The sequence below is a fragment of the Oryx dammah genome, unplaced genomic scaffold (genome assembly GCF_014754425.2).
Source record: "Oryx dammah isolate SB20612 unplaced genomic scaffold, SCBI_Odam_1.1 HiC_scaffold_14, whole genome shotgun sequence".
NCBI lineage: Eukaryota > Metazoa > Chordata > Mammalia > Artiodactyla > Bovidae > Oryx > Oryx dammah.
In genome coordinates, this window is record NW_024070198.1 from 20,859,898 (window position 1) to 20,876,881 (window position 16,984).

Here is a 16,984-nt window from a genome sequence, read left to right on the forward strand (position 1 = left end):
TCACCTCCCATATCCTAAACTAAACCCCCAGCTCATCTTCCTCCCAGGGGACAGGCAGCTGAGGCTGTAAACCTCTGCAAGTGAGTCCTAAGGAAACAGCTCAGGAAGCCCTAGCCCAACCCAACAAGCCAACCTTATTGATATTCCTGCCACCTCCTGGCACTAGAGGCTGATTTCAAACTTCACCAGCCACTTGATGCAGCTGTTCCACAAGGTCAGGACTGAGAAGCAAGAGGAACCTGGACTATTGTTTGGAGGGGAGAGTGGAGCCCAGTGGGCCAGGACACAGCTAATCACATTGCAAGCAAGGGTGGCTGCTGGAGGCTGGGGCTTGGCCCGAACGCCTCCCCTCCCCACCTTCCATCATGGAACCAGAGAGGGAGACGGATTTTTCTGGGTAGTGTTTGTAAGTTCTGCCGAGATTTTAATTTCACTGCATCACAACTCAGCAAGCTGCCAAGTCAAGCTGGTTATTTAAATTTATCACCCACTTTCCCTTCCGCCGCTGGGCCGCTCCAGCTCAGCAGCATCTCTTCTCTCCAGCCCACTGCTCTAGGCTGCTGGTCTGGAACAGAGCCGAGTCTCTCCTAAGTGATAAGGAAAAGGGGGCCAACTGGATGAGAGAGTGGGTGGGGGGTACTCTAGCCCCAAGCTTCCTTAGGTTGCCTAGCTGGGCAACCCTCTACCACCTTCTTACCCTTTCAAAGGACCTCAGAGCAGGGCTGCCATCAACCCCTCAGTGATCCCAAGGGCCTTTGAGTCAGGGCCTTTTCAGTGAGGACTCTGGTTCTGACTGTGTGCTGATGCCTCCAAGTCTCCTATCACTGGTAGAAAAGAGCCTCTCTTTCCCATGCCCTCCTCACTGTGACTCCTCTTGTGTGCCTGGCCAGGTCTGCAGCTGCAGAAGAGTGTGAAGGGACCTTGGCAGTGATGTTGATCTGCAAGAGTAAGATGAATACTAGTTTCAGGATTCCCAAAGTCGCTTGGAGATGCTTCTGAGCATTTAGAGAGTCCCTTTGCCTGGTGAAGATCCACCCTGATAATGAGAGCAGGTTCCCTGCACAGGAGCTCCAGTGGAGCAAGATGGTTTGGGGGGAAGTTAGGGCTTGTACAGCGGTTCTCCATGTTCACTCTAGAACCCGAGGGATACACTGGGCCCCAGAGCTGCTGCCCTGAATGAGTGAGCTTCACAGCCTCTGGTGAGGCTCACTGCTGAGCACTAGGGAGCTTTATGCAAGTAAAGTCCCAGGAGGTAACAGATGAATGAAATAGATGTCCAGAAACAAGGCAGGCTAAACTCACCAAAACACAGCTGGATAAATAACAATGAGAATTGCTAATACACAACCAAACCTCACCCTCTGGTATCAGAAACAGAGGGAGACTCAAACCCAGAGCAAAGTGTGAGAGGCCACACTGGAGGCAGACCCTAACTGGAGGAGGCTGGGGTTGTAACACACCATGCAGAAAACATGATCTTGGGCCCCAGAGAAGCAGCAACTAGAACTGAGTATTCCCCTGAATAAAGACAGGAACAAAGCAGTACAACACTGTCTATGAAAGGGAAACCACAAAGTCATCCCAGGGCCCATGGAAACAAGTAAGGGCAAAGTAATGTCTCTACGAGAAGTGGAGACCCCAAGCCTAACCCGGATTTCAAATTTACACCATGGGGATGTGGCAGAAACTCCCAGCTAAGAACTCACATACAAGTTTGTCCAGGATAGTAACCCACTCAGAAACCCCAGCAGGACAAGGGCAAATCTTCTTTGCAGAGACATTGTACAATCCAGAGGACATGGGACTCCCACAGAAACAAGTCCACCACTAAAGATAAGCTCGATACAACAAATAACAGACCTCATATGAATACAGACTATTATGAGGGAGAGTTAGTAGAAGCAATAAGTAGAACAATTAATACCCCCCAAGAATTAGAGATAATAACAATCCAGAACAATCCAAAAGCAACTATATAGTAAGCGTGTTTAAAATTCTAAAAATTATTTCTAAAAGTATGGGGGGTGTGCTTAGTCACTCAATTGTGTCCAACTCTTGCAACCCCATGGACTGCAGCCCGCCAGGCTCCTCTGTCCATGGGGATTCTCCAGGCAAGAATACTGGAGTGGGTTGCCATTTATTCCTCCATCTAAAAGTATGTTTTGTGTTATCACAGATCTTGATCCCACATCCCCTTCCTCACCACTGCTCAGCAACTAGTCAGGTAATAGTGACCTTAAAAAGGCAAAGAAGACACCTGGATCATGTTCTCTGGGGACTCGGAGGCATGGAAAGAGAGGACCCCCAGGCAGCCCTGAAAATAGAGCCTGTCGCCTTCTTATCCAAGCTCCCATACTGCTAAGTCTCAGCAGAGAATCTTCCCTTTTGGAAAAATGTCTGAACGTTGGACAACTGTAACAGGGACGGTCCATTCCTCCCTTATGGGGAAATTTCTAAAAAGCCTTGTTAGCTTCCCCACCCTGGTGGGGATAAGCTTGTTTTATTCAAGAGCTCAGGGAAATTTCTCTTGATGCCTAGAGACTGCAGCTCTGTAGGAACCTGTAGCTGAGATCTGGAAGGAGATGTGGATGCTGCCTAAGCAGGAAATACCACCAGAGCAGGGGAGGGAGCAGAAGATGGGGTTCTTCTGGAAGCTGGTAAATTTGAGCAGAAGTGGAGGAAACCAGTAAGGCAAAGTTCAAAGAAAATCAGGGGCTGGCCCCTGGGGCCTAGAGAGAGTTGTGTGGGCTCAGCTTCTGAGAAAAGGTTGCAGACTATTAGAAGTTCAGCCTCCTTACCCACAGCTGGGATGGTGAGCGAAAGTGGCCTTTTAGCAGATAGAGGTGTGGACCCTGGGAAACCCTCCTCTTGCTCCAGGAGTCGTGAGGACCTCTAGGAAATGCCTCTTTCCTGTAGTTAACAACCCCCTTCCAATGCGACCGCATTTCCCTCCATAAAACAAACAGCTTAGCCCTTGGCCAGCCCCTTGAGGGAGGAGAGGGCAATAAAGGCTGAGAAATGTTTCTGAAGGAGGCTGGGAGTCTCCTAGCCTTGTCTGTCAGCTCAAAGCCCCTGATTAGCTAGAGGAATTTAGGGCACAGACATCAGAGTTTCTCTCCAACCTTGAAAGGAGAGGGCTAGGGCAACTTCAGACACATAGCAAGTCATAGAGCCCATTGCTATGGCGGCTGGATGAAGCCAAGAGGGCTTCTCCTCAGCTGAGAAGGCCCACTGATAAGAGGCTAGCCTCCTCCAAACATCCCTGAGGCCTCCAGACACATCCCCAAGGACCACCAGCCCCCAGACATCAACTCTGATTTAATTATGGGGGCATTTCCATAGCAATGAGACATTGACAGATAATGTAGGTGCTGTGGGTCTGCAGCCTAGGGAGTCATTGGATCAGGGCTCCTTCATCCAGTCCACCTCTAGAGGGAAAAGATATTTTAAATAAAAGTCATTAATTTACTCTAGGACTGGGAGTCAGGTCAAATTTGAACACAATAAAAGCTGTACCACCCTAATCTCCAGCCCCAGTTCTATACCCATGACTGTGCTCACCAGCTATCCCAGCAGTGATGGGCTGCCCTCCCCAGCAGGGTGCCTTGGACAAAAGCACCCGGGGCTGCTAATGGAGCCACTGAGGGAAGGGAGGCATGGGGAAGAGGAAGAAGATTTATAAAGGGCTCTCTGGCATCTTAGCAAAGATGTAATTCTATGGGCTTCTAAGTTGAGCTCAAATTTGGCCCATTACCTTGGACTTCTCCTCTTGACTCCTCCCTTCATCTCCTCCTTCCATCCATGAGACCCAAAAGCTGAGCATGCCAAATGGACTGTATTTGGCCCTCCACAGCATGGTCTTACTGATTTATTTAGAGATCAAGGAGAGACGACAGTTTGAATCTAAATCAAAATATTTTTGAGGGAGCAACAATCTTTATTTCAAATGCAGGTAGTAGCCAACTACAAAAAAAAAAAACAAACAGTGTTGCCTAGTAGAAAACTTCCCTGGGGACCTCCTGGGTGGTCCAGTGGTTTAAGACCCCATGCTTCTAGTGCAGGGGGCGAGAGTTTGATCTCTGGTCAGGAACCTAGGGTCCTCCTGTATGCTGCATGACCTAGCCGAAAAAAGAGAGAGAGAAAACACTGTTTTCATGGTTAGCTGGGTTATAGAGAACCTTTCCGCTGCTGTAGATATTTAGAGATGCTTGAAGTGTCCCAAAGGAGAGTTCTCCAAAGGTGGGAGGAGGGACCCCCCTCCGCCCCCCGCCCAGCACTAAACCTATTTATTCCATTATTCGGTACTAAGAAGAAAAGGTTGGCTAGGTAAAAGTGAAGTCAGCCAACCCAGCCTTTCCTGAAGGACCAAAAACCCTAAATAGTGGTGTCCCCAGTGAATGTTATAGGTATGTATTGGCACCAAGGAGTCAGAAATGTCCCTGGTGGTCTCGGAGTCACCTAAGTAAAAGGCCGTTTCCCCTATAGAGCCAGTCACCCCAACAAGGTGACAGGAAGGCCCCCACCCCAGGGTAATCAGAACCCTTCCTTCCCAGGTTCTGAGCTGTAGCCTCGGGACAAAGAAACCAGCACTTTTTCAGCCCTGAGCTTTGGGAGGCAAGCCCTGCCACTGTTGTTACTTCGGAGAAGGCTTTGCACACCTTCAGCCTGAAATCCTCCCCTCTCCTCCTCCAGTCGGTGGAGTGCGGGAGCGGCTGGGGAGGGAGGAAATCTTGCAGTAGGCTCAGAGAGCAGCCTAATGCTCTGGCAGCTTAAGTGGCCGTTTTCCTTGGGATTAGGGTCTCACTTACACAGAGTGCCTGAAAAACGCTGTGCTTTCAGGAAGGATTAGAGCTGACAATTCAGCGCTCTCAGAGAACAAAATAAAGCCAGAGAGGAACTGGGAGACCTGGAGCATCGAGAGACTGTGCAAACAGGCTTAACCTCTGCCCACCCAGCACGAGGGGCTGAGAGCCCATCAGCGAGCCCAGGCCCAGCCTCCAGAGTGCCAGCACCTAAAGACTCCATTCTTCATTTGCGACTTGTTGGTGGAGCCAGAGAAGGTGGTAGCCTGGGGAAGTGAAAGAGGAGAGGACAGGGAAGTTGTCCCCTCTCTCTGAGCCTCACTTTCCTCCTCTGTAAAATGAGGGACTTAGACTAGAGGATAGTGAATTTCCCTTTCAGTCCTTTGAGAATGCGATTCTTGCCAGCACTGCCTGTCCTTCTCCCAGGACCCTAAGGCTGCAGCTCGATCCATGGTCCAGCTGAGTTATAGGAGCACTTCTTGTGGGGCCCTGGGCCAGCAGGCTAGCGTGGCCCAGTCAGGGGCTGTGTGCTGGAAGGGCAGTAACAACACGACTGACGGTGTCCAGCAGGTTGGCTGTCAAGGTGCAGGCCTCATTCTCCCCACATAGCTGTGAGTGGCATCCCTGCCCAGGACACCCCGGGGAACAGAGGTCCAGCTGTGGGTGGGAAGCCAGATTGGCTGGGAGAGCAACCGCCCTGAGCTGCAGAAACAGCCCCCTCTGCTGGAGCCCAGGGCAGGCCAACCTCCGGATGAGGACCTATGGGGCCAAGGCAGAGCCTGGGGCTGGGGGCCCTCACACAGGCACCTCTGACCCCCAGGAGAAACCTTCTGGAGAATCTGGAAACCTGGGAAATCAAGAACAAAATGAAATAGGTAGAAATTTCTTCCCCTCTCCTATTAAAACATCTTTTACAGATTTGAAGTTGTTGCTTTGGTGTGTTCTGTATAACTGGGATTTGTCCTAAAGTGATCATAATTGATGCAGTAAACGTAAATGTACAGTATATTTAGACAGTAATTACAAATTTAATAACTGTGTATTCTTGAAAGTATTATAAAGTATTGTATCAAATGCAGGCACAGACTGCCAACCTTGAAGCAATCTAATGTCTTCATTTTCACTACCATATGAGAAGCAGACAAAACTTGAGGTTAGGATAGTAAAACAAGAGTTATGTTTTCTCCCCTTAGGGTTCTCCGTAGTGTCAAGTGGATAGCAAAAGTGCTCATTTTCAGAGAAAGATGCTGAGGGAAGGCATCTCTAAGCTCACTGAATATAACTTTTACTGTATAAATCTGTGTCTAATAAGTCTTGTTGTCTTGCCATCACTGAATGAAAGCATCTGTGCTGCTTTGGTGGCTTCCTTTTTATTACTTCCTTGGTCTTCTGGATGCTGACATTTGTCTTACTTGAGATAAGCCTTCCTGTCTCTTCACATGTTATTCTACTGTTCTTTGTATGATCTGGTTTATCGCTACCATTCAAATAGTTTCAAACAGTGTCTTTCTTACTAACCAGTGTCTTTGGTCTTTTTTTTTTTTATAAACACTGCCTACTAATCTTTGAGTCATGAATACTTTTGAGAACATGATAAAAAGCCATCTAAGTATGGCATAAGTATAACTGTGACATCTTATATATAGCTTTATATGGACTCCCTAAAGCGCATCAATGATACCCTATAGGATCAGTGATCCCCAGTTTAAAACACTTGCTGTAGAAAATGGAAGAACTTGAAATATGCAAGAAACAAGAAGTGATACAATGTTCTATTATAGGATTTGCTTAGCATAATCCCAGATTACTTTCCTGGACCAAATACCTATTTTCTGGGTCTACAGTAGTTGAGAATGTCATTCTAGAACCCATTTCCAAGTATACTGCTTGTTCTGTAGTCCAGGTTCTGTCATCTATGAGCTGTGAAATCTTGAACATAATACTTATCCCCTCTGAGGTTCAGTTTCTCATCTATAAAATGTAGATTTAAAAAACCAGATCAACATCATAGGTTGATATAGGGATTAAATGAGATAATATATAGAAAATATTTAGGACAACGCCTAGCATAATTAGTAGGTGCTCAGTGAATGCTAGCTAGTCTAGGTGCAAGTAGAAACACAGCTCTGCCCTTGGATCTTAGAGCTGACAAAGTAGCATAAATTAACCAGGGACTAAAATTTTCTTAATAAAGCCTCACTTTGCTTTTCTCTGTACTTGTAAGAGGAACTGCACTTAGTTTCTCCCAAACAGTTGATTTGATCTGGCCCATTTGGTAAGGAATGTCTGACAAAAGTGCACTGTCTGATTCAGATGTAGTGATTGCTGTAGAAATTGGCTTTAGAATCTTCAGGGACTTCTGCAGTTGAACTGAGAAGACATCCTCATCAAGTACAGTGCTTCTAACACTTCTGGGTACTTTAGATTCTCAACTACTCCTGTTTCTGGAAGAGCTTCTTTGTTTTTCAGAAAACTCTCAAAGGAGATTAATACCCAACCCCATGGAGTTTTACTGCAGACTTTCAGTGTCAATATTTTGTTCTTTGTGTCCTGTTTTTCTTGCCTTATCCTAATAACAGTGGTGACAGTATGAGATTCTGCTTGTCAGAAGACTTCTTTTTCCTTTTCTTTGGTGCATTTGGGGAGGATGTGGCTTCATGTTATCATTGAAAGGCAGTGTGGTACAGACAGAGCTTCACGCTTTGTCATTTACCAGCTCTGCAGCAATAGGAAAGTCACAATGCTTCTCTGTGCCCCCATTTTCTTAACTTTAAAACAAGGAAGTGAGACCCAACATCTCAAAGGCTCTTCCATCTTTAAAACTTTGTCATCTTAGGAAACAATTATCCAAAGAGAAATGCCCATCCTCTTATAATATGTGGGGTTTTATTCATGTGTGATGCTTGGCCCTGCTTTCATGTTCCTGGCATCATCAGTGAGCAAGCAAATGCTTGACTGCTTCCTAAGTCTGTCAAATAATACATATTTTATAGCCACGTATTCTTCTCGGAATCTGTTTCCTCCTCTTTCTGCACTTCCGCCTGTTTGTTTGAAGAAGGTGGTTATGCTGTCACACAGTTTTAGAGTCCGTCTCCACTCCCCGTTGTCCATTCATCTGTAGTAATGCAAGGCCCGTCCTCCGTTGATTCTTCCTTGCACAGATTCCATTACCCATTCATATTCACTCACTGAAAGAGGCTTGCTCACAGAATGCTGCTGGGCAAATGGTATGATGGTCTTAGTAATTTGAAAACTTCCTGCAGTATGTGTTTTCCATTATTGACAATGGTGTTCCAGAAGGATATATGGCTCTGGCAAGAGTTTGGTCAATTTGCTCCTGCTCTTCAGGTGTCACCTGTGTGCTAATGAAGCCATTGAGAGTACTTTGTATGCAGTGGCTTATACCTTTGTTGGCTCAGGGGTCCTGAACAGGCACTTCTTGGTGGTGATACTTATGTTACAGAATCCAGGAGAGTAGAAGCACAGCTGTGTGCAGAACATCAAGAAGCTTTCTATGCTTTTTACACATCGTGGGTCTCTTATATCACACTTCGAAAATATTTGAATAGCACTTCCCAGATTCAGTTTTTTTAAAATAGTATTTAGAAATGTGTCTCTCAATCAACAGTTCTGTGGCTGGAAGCTGGATCATTTGCAAGAGAAAAATCCAGTGGAAATAAACATTGCACAGAGGTGCCTCCAGGTAGCTGGAAACACCTTTCTGGTTTTTCACGTTTCCTCTTCTCTCCTGAAGCTAGGTAAGGTATTGTGTGACACAACCTTAGAGTACAAGGAATTTGTGTGTAACAAGCTGTGAGAACCATGCACCTTAAAATCAAATTTCAAACGCATTTAAATTCCTGTTTATTGAGAAGAAGCATCCTTCTTTTCCTGGCTGTTTTGTGGCCATTAGGGTCGCAAGACAAAGAGTTGGTCTTCTGTATTCTTGTAATTCAAAACCTCTGAAAGTGAACGTGAAGTCGCTCAGTCCTCTCTGACTCTTTGCGACCCCATAACTGTAGCCTACCAGGCTCCTCCATCCATGGGATTTTTCCAGGCAAGAGTACTGGAGTGGGGTGCCATTTCCTTCTCCAGGGGATCTTCCCGACTCAGGGATTGAACCTGGGTCTCCTGCATTGTAGGCAGATGCTTTTACCGTCTGAGCCACGAAAGCCTCTACATCCTCCCTAACTCTCCTCTATCTTGGGACTTTTTTGACCACAAAATGCCATATCACTAATCTCCCTAGGAATTGATAGATGTTGCTGACTTGTCCACTTCTGGTCTTCTCCACTGAGAGACAGTCAAGGAGGGTCATACATTTAGTTGACAATAGAAGTCAATGAAAGAAAACCCACAACAAAGCAAATATAGACTCTTCTATCTCTCTGGGAGTCCAAAGTGATCTCTGTTTGACAGTCCTACTCTTCAGTTTTGAAATGTAAGAGATTAGCTATGTTAGATAGGTAGAAAGCCTGTCATTCCATGGCATGATAAAGCTGACACTCACAACATTTGAGTCCCTCATTTTCATCATCCTACATTAATCTTTCATCATCTTATAAAAATTCATAATCCATTATTCAAACTATTTGTACAGAAAAAGCAGATTTAAAATTTACATTTTGCCCAGCTTTTCCTCTCCAAAGGACACCAACGTATATGAAACAGAAAACAATATAACCCACCTAGAATTAAGCCCGTTAATTAAGTCTATTAAATCCAATAGACTGGTAGAGAATTAATCAGTAAATTTTTATTGAGCATCTACCATATTTTCAACTGCAAGATAGAGCAGAAGACAGGGCCTGCCCTTGGTTTCACTATGATCTGTTTGAGGAAGCAAACAATAGGGCTGATGCTTTGTGAACTATAGTGACTGGTAAACCATGGAGGACAGAAGTTATAGAAAAGTGCAGAAGAGAGAAAACTTCTCTGATAGGTAGAACAGTAGGGGTTTTGAGGCTTGAGCTGGAAGGAGAGGGAAATGATAGTAAGAAGAAAGTAACATGGCAAAAGCAGAGATTTCACAGCACCCAAGCCAGTGACAGCAGTCAAACTAAACCAGGAGGGGTGAGAATCAGAGCTGAGAGAGCTGAGTGGGAAGAGTACCAGAGAGGCTTTGAAAGCCTGGTAGACTCTAGACTGCCAGAGAGATGCTCAAACTATAGACTACAGAGAATCTGCAGTGGTTTTGCAAGGGAAGTGATGTGATGAAAGCAATGTTTCATGAGGGCTAACCAAGCAGCCACACGTGGGATAGACTGAAGAAGAATGTGGAGGCAGGGAACACAAATGGAGGGAATGGAAACAGGATGGATATAATAGACATGGCTAAGGAAAACTGATGGCACTTAGTGACTGACTTCATCTGGCCAGGGGGTGGGAGCTATGTCAAGAACAACTCCAGAGGTTTTGGTCTGATGGTCTTCAAGTGGGTCAGTAGAACTGACTGTGGGGAAGATGATCACTTTTTTCCTGTCAGGTTGGAGGTTACCGTGGGACAGCTAATGAAAAGGTTCACAGGCATCTGGGAATGCAAAGGCCTGACCTGTGTCTTTGTCTATTTAAGGAAGGATGAATCACTCAGATGTGTTAAGGTAGCAATGAGGAAACTCACACATTTCAGGAAAGTTGGGGGTGAGGTCAACTTTAAGGGGAGAGTGTCAAGGAGAGAGAGAGAGATGGAATAGCCATCAGGAGGATGAGGTCTAGCGCCATCAATGAGAAGAAAGTGGGCCAGAGATGCATAGTTCTGTAACTTCTTCCAGCCACACCTCTTCCCAGGGTTGGACAGAGGCACTGGAGTGGGAGAGTGGCACTGGCTGAAGAGGAGACTAAGGGGAATGTGGAGAGGAGAGATGGGACCTGGGACCCAGGAGACGATGAATGAGTCTCTAGGGCATGAAAGTATGGGAGAGGGCAAATTATTGTTAGAGACTGGAGCATGCTAAATTGCAAAGGAGGCAGTGACTGCTTATGGCAATGGAGGGGGTCTGCAAAGAAGGAAAGCCATTCAGCGACAGCTGTGTTCCAGAGATGTCTGTGGACCATGGGTACCTCCCTCAGACTGGCATGCTTCGCCTTCATTCCTGGACAGTAGGAAAGCCCTTCCTCCCACCCTCCAGACTCTTAGCAACAGACACCTCCAGGGACAGAAGTCTAGCAGCTAGTGGGCAAAGCAGATTTTGCTCATTGAAACTTGGTCTAATCTACTTGTACTGCTGGCTCAAAGCTCCTGATTTGCTTCGGAGATGGTTTTCTATCACTTAAATGTCATAAACACTAACAGGAAAATAGCCCACTGGCCAGCCCCTGCTCTTCACACCCGCCAGGCCCAGCACCTGCAGCTTCACTTGGAGAGGACAGGGAATAACCATGTGCACCAGAGAGGGAAGAGCTGAGCAAGATGATAGAGGTGGTTTTTCCTACTGGAGAGATACAACTGAGTATCTCACTGGGAAGGAGGAGTAAAGCCAGGTCATCTCCCTCCCTTCTCCAACTGGGCTTGGGCTAGAAAGAGACACAAGCAAAGGCAAACACACATACACGCACTGCTGCTGCTGCTGCTAAGTCGCTTCAGTCGCGTCCGACTCTGTGACCCCATAGACGGCAGCCCATCAGGCTCCCCTGTCCCTGAGATTCTCCAGGCAAGAGTACTGGCGTGGGTTGCTATTGCCTTCTCCAACACACATGCATAGAGACACACAAAGAGCTACACTGAGCAGAGGTGCATACACACAACTGATCATGGGACATTCAGGTGACAAGCTAGATACCCATAAGGGCTCACCTGGACCTTCTCATTCAGCTCTGCTCCCACGTGTCTGCACTCAGTAATACTTTTCCACAGAGTACCCTGGTGTGAGCAGAGGCAGGCCCCTCTCTTCCAGGCCTCACCCCTTCCCCCTTTGTGTTTTTCCAGGTCGTGACATGGCGAGCACCACTCTGCCTGGTTACCCCCCTCACGTGCCCCCCACTGGCCAGGGAAGCTACCCCACCTCCACCCTGGCAGGAATGGTGCCTGGTATGTGACCCAGCTGCAGCTGCCTGATTTAGGTGGGGGTAGCTGAACTGTGGGTGAACTGCTGCATGGTCTGTAGTCTGAGACTGGGGGTGGGGGGAGACCCAATATCTCCTCTCCCACAAACCACTGCTGTTCTAGCCCTCTGTCTCCCTAGAGGCTGCAGCGGGGGTCCCTCACCTTCCCTCTTGAGCACCCCACGGAGGGAGCCTGCAGAAGTACCCCCTGTGTGCAGTCTCCTGTATGTCCTGGCCCCTCTGCAGTGCCCACCCACCCCAGCCTGTGCCCAGGTAGCACTCAGCCCTCAGCTCTACCCTCAGTGCCCTAGCCCACCCCCAGCCAGCTGACACTGCTCGGAAGAGCCTGCCCTGGTTTCCATGGAAACTTGGAGCCAAGAACCATTTCCAGGGGCATGTCAGTCACTCAGACAAAGACACCCTGGTCCACACCAACCCACTGGGAAGACCAGGAGCCAACCCCACCCCAGGGAGAGAAGGGAGTCAATCTCTAAGGAGAGAAGAACAGAAGACAGGCTGTGGCAGGAACCAGAGAGGCTGGCTTCAGAGAGACAACCTAGAGCACCCCCACGTCTCAGAGGAGCCCTGGGCCTTCACTGCTCCTGGGGGCTCTGACCTGTCCCCCTCTGAGAGGAGCTGGGTTTGGGCTGACAAGAGAGGATCAGAGAGAAAGGGGCCCTATGCAGGATCTGGTAACTACACCTGGAGGCTGTGCTCTCTCCAACCCCTCACCCCAGATGGAAGCTGGGCTTGAAGCCAGAGTTGAAGTTCCTATTCACATCAACACCAAAAAACTCTTGTCTTAAAGAGGATGAGAGTCACTGGCCCTGCATCCTGTCCTGCTGGGCACCCTCTGTGTGCCCATTCCCTGAAGCTCAGCTCTCATGGAAGGCGGGGGTGGTGGATACAATACGGTGACTGGCCCCATTCCTGGATGGGCCTTTCACAACCCTTGGTCAGCAGAGCTGGGGGAGGGGGATTGCAGAGGGGGAGATTGCTGCCTGGTGTTGCAGAACAGGGGGCTGAGGAACTGGGTAAAGAGAGTTGAGGGTGTGAGTAGGGGGATTCCTGCCCAGATTTAGAGTAGGGGAACAGGAGTGTTGGGTGCAAGGAGATTCTTCTGGGAAGGTTCCAGGCGAGAGCAGGTGGAGACTGGAGAAGGTCTCAGAGAGATGGGGGTGCGGGGGCGGGGGGGGGGGTGGTAGTCTTCAAGGAGATGGGGGTGAGGGGAGCCGCAGAGAGCTCATGGTGGCAAGGGGGGAGTCGTTAAACAGAATCTAGTGCTGATGAGGAAATTACACTTGTTTCATTAGCGATGGGGAAGGAGATAGCTCAGTTCCTCTTGGTCACAGTTGAGCTCAGAAGCTCATTATCCTGCTGCACGCATGCTTTCCCTCCTCGTCAATAAACAGGCTTTCCAGTGGCTGCATCCCCCACCCCCACCCCAGCTCCCTCTCCGAGAGGGGCCCCTTCTCCTCTACTTAACCCGCGGTTAGGGATCACTGTAAACAGTCTGGGGTCATCACACAGGAGAAAGGGCGAGGGGGAAACCCGGGGGCCTGGCCTTTCTCGCGCGGAGGGAGGGAAGCCGCTTCCGACGGCTCCCAGCCCACGGGGCCCTCCGTTCACCGCTTGTGAACCCGTGGGCAGTCCACCTGCCTCCTCCCGCTGCCTTCTTCCCCTGCTGCGTGGCCCACGTATCAAATCTCTAGAGGGAAAGGTGGGAGAGGAGTGTTTCCCAGCAGAGCCCCCACCCCTCGCATTGGCACCGTGCTGAGATGCCATTCCCAGGACTTTCTGGGACAAAGTGTCCCGAGAGTCTGTCTTCGCTATCCTCCCCCGCTTCCACCCTGTGGAGCTGTGGCTCCTCGAATCAGAGTCTCCACTAAAAAGGCTTTGGTCCCCAACGCAGGGCGTAAGTGCCCCTGGACTCAGAACAAGCCCTTCCTGGGTGACTCGGAGCGCTTCCGCGGGAGCGCCCCGAAACTACCTCCGCGGTGCTGTGGGAGGCACGCCGGTGCTTCTGCAGACACACACACCCCACCACCACCACCACCACCACGGGCTCTCCCCCTGCGGACCAGGTGGATTGTTCTGTCTCCGCCCGTCCGCCTGGCGAAGCATCTGCACCTTGGACCCGGGCGAGGCCCCTGGCCGGGCACGTTGGGTCCGCCCTGGCCTTGCGCGTGTCTGATCCCCACTCCCCCGCCCTCCCGCAGGGAGCGAGTTCTCCGGCAACCCGTACAGCCACCCCCAGTACACGGCCTACAACGAGGCTTGGAGATTCAGCAACCCCGCCTTACTAAGTGAGTACCGCCACCTGGCTGGCCGGCGGCTCAGCGTGTCGGTCCTCCAGCCCGCCAGCTCGGCCGTGCGGCTTCCGGACGCGGATTCGACAGCCCGCCACCGGGCCTTTGGGTGCCCAGCAGGGCAGGCTCGTTAGCGCAGCTCTGAGGCCACGGGATCCCTAGAGGAAGCCCGCGCCTCTCGCCCCTCCCTCCGCTCCGCTCTGTTCCCGGCGGCTGCAAGGCTCTGCGCCGCCCCACCCTGGGCCCCCTTCGAGGTCCGCAGTCGGGCGGCGGCGGTCACCGATCGGGTCCCTCTCCCACCCGGTGAATGCAGTTCTCCTGAGGGCAGCCGGCCCCGCAGCTCAGCCAAGGCCTCCCTGCACGGATCCTGCTAGACCCCAGCACGAGGAGGTCTCTGCTTTGCTTTTCTTTCCTTTTTTGTTCTCCTGTTTGTCCTCTCACCCAGCCCATTCTTCTCCTGTGTTAACTTCCAGGTTCCCCTTATTATTATAGTGCCGCCCCCCGGGGCTCCGCCCCTGCCGCTGCTGCCGCTGCCTATGACCGCCACTAGTTACCGCGGGGACCACATCAAGCTTCAGGCCGACAGCTTCGGCCTCCACATCGTCCCTGTCTGACCGTCCGCCCCGGAGGGAGGGAGGATCGACGCGACCCGAAGCCTCCCGGCCACCGCCCCAGACCCAACCCCCCTCCCAGGACCCCTCCAGCCCTTCACTTCACCCCGTCCAAGGCGGGACAGGACGAGTGAAGCCGCGGGCGGGACCCTCAGGCCCGGGCCCGCCGCCCCCCACCCCGCCCGCCGCCCCTTCCCGCCTGCTGGACTGCGCCGCGTCGCGAGGAGGGCCCGACCCAGTTCGTCCCCGCCTCGCCCGAGCTGGCCCGGAGCCCACCAGCCGCACCGCCGGCCTCTGGCCGGGCCCGCCGCTGCGCGCGGGGGACACGCTTCTGTGACACACAATCAGCGCGGACTGCAGCCTGGCCCAGCCCGGGAGCAGCCCGCCTCGGACGCTCCGGCGAGCGCCGGGAGGCTTCGCTGGAGGGACTGGGCAAAGGAAATGAAGAACAAAACGATTTTCTGCAGGAGGAGGAAGAGCCTCCTGCCGAGACCTTGGGAAAATGTCTGAATCCCGGCTTCAGCCAGATAGCCCCCACCTTCTGAGTGTGCCCTGCCCAGGTGGAATGGAATGGGGGCGTGGGGGCCGGGCTTCAGGGATGCGCTTTGGGGATCGTCAGGCGTTTCCAAGGTTGGGACCCAAGGCACACAGGCCCCAGCAGCCCGCACCCACCGAGTCCGACCCTTGGCTCTTCCCAACTCCACCTGAACTGCCCAGTTCGCAAGAGCCCAGGCAGCTCCTACTAGTGACCAGACTCTCAGCTCCCGCCTTGCCCCTACCTCGGCGTCTCTTCCATCTACCCACCTCACAGCTCCTCCTCCTACCCGTCCTTTTCCGATCCCACGTCGCTCTGCATCTCTCCTCCCTAACTCGCCACCCTCACCTGAGTCTGTCCCCGTGCCTGCCTCAGGACCGGTTTCTGCAGGCCGCGGCACTGGTCCCCCCAAGCAGTTACCCGATGACCCCCGCCCCCCGCCCCGACACAGACTCAATCTGCGGGTGGTAGGAGCAGGGTGTGAGCTGGCGTCTGAGCTGCGCGGAGTGGAAGGTGGGGGGCTGCCCACTCCACCCACCTCCATCCTCTTCCTCTGGCAGGAACTGAACAGAACCGCAAAAAGTCAAGTATACATTTATTTAATATGATGGTCTTTGCAAAAAGGCAAACAAAAACACCCAACAGGCTGCTGCTTTGTAGAAAGACGGTGTGTGTCTTGTGAAGGCGAACCCACGTGTATATAACCCCCCCCCCCCCCCCCCCCCCCCCCCCGGCGAGACCCCCGGGCCCCCCCCCCTGGCCTGTAGATAACGCCCCGCTGTCTGTGCTGTGAGAGTCGCCGCTCGCTGGGGGGGAGGGGGGAACACAGCTACACGCCCACTAAAGCACAGCACGTCCTGGGGGAGGGGGGGCTTTTTTTTATGTTACAAAAAATGACGAAAGAAAAGAAATCTCTATGCAAAATGACGAACATGGTCCTGTGGACTCCTCTCGCCTCTGTTTTGTTGGCTATTTCTCTGTAATTCCGTGTTTTCGCTCTCTGCTCCTCATCTCTCTGCATCGCTCCCCTTTCCAGCTCTCGTCTCTGCTTCTCTCCGCCTCTGTCTCGGTCTCTCTCAGTCTTTGTCTATCTTGTCTCTCTGTCTCTGTCTTTCCCTCGGCCTCTCTCCCCAGCCCTGCCCCGGCTGCCTTGCCCCCTGAGGCGAGATCAGAGGTGGCAGCTCCAGCCCCTAGGTTCGCCCCTCGCGGCCGTGCCCCGTGGGCTCTGGGCCGCCGGCGGCCGGGCCGCCCCGCCCGTAGTTGCTCTCTCGGTAGCGGCGATGCGCCCTGCATGTCTCCTCACCCGTGGATCGTGACGACTCGAAATAACAGAAACAAAGTCAATAAAAGTGAAAAATAAATAAAAATCCTTGAACAAATCCGTAAAAGCTTGGAGTCCTCGCCCAGATCTCTCTCTCCTTCGAGCCTTTTTATTTGAAAAGGAAAACGAGAAAAGAGAATAGTTAAGGGAACTGCCGGTGCCCAGCCAGGCTCCAGTGGCCCAAGCGGGGCGGCGAGGGAGCCGAGGTTCAAACGCCGAGGCCCGGCCCATTCCAGTCCCTGTAGGGCTGGCGCGACAGGGGCCCAAACCCAGGACCCAGCCGAACCCTCGAAAGATTCCCGGATGGCTCTGGTCTCCTTGGCCACCTTCAGCGCGTCGGTTCGTTTTGATTCTTTTTCTTTTCT

The 16,984-nt window shown here is 51.4% G+C and overlaps 1 protein-coding gene across 14 annotated transcripts in view; it reads left to right on the forward strand.

Annotated features, from left to right (window-relative positions):
* Window positions 1-16,734, forward strand: part of PAX2 (paired box 2) — a 94,561-nt gene extending 77,827 nt beyond the window's left edge. For 10 of the 14 annotated variants that reach the window (XM_040254484.1, XM_040254483.1, XM_040254482.1 and 7 more), the window contains 3 exons: window positions 11,728-11,829; window positions 14,063-14,149; window positions 14,645-16,734. In XM_040254484.1, the coding sequence (XP_040110418.1) occupies window positions 11,728-11,829; window positions 14,063-14,149; window positions 14,645-14,766 (311 nt within the window). In that variant the 3' untranslated portion in view covers window positions 14,767-16,734. Of the gene's footprint in view, window positions 1-11,727; window positions 11,830-14,062; window positions 14,150-14,625 lie in introns of all 14 variants that reach the window. The other 4 variants (XM_040254474.1, XM_040254475.1, XM_040254479.1 and 1 more) reach the window with 1 other exon arrangement.
* The last annotated feature ends 250 nt before the right edge of the window (window positions 16,735-16,984 follow it).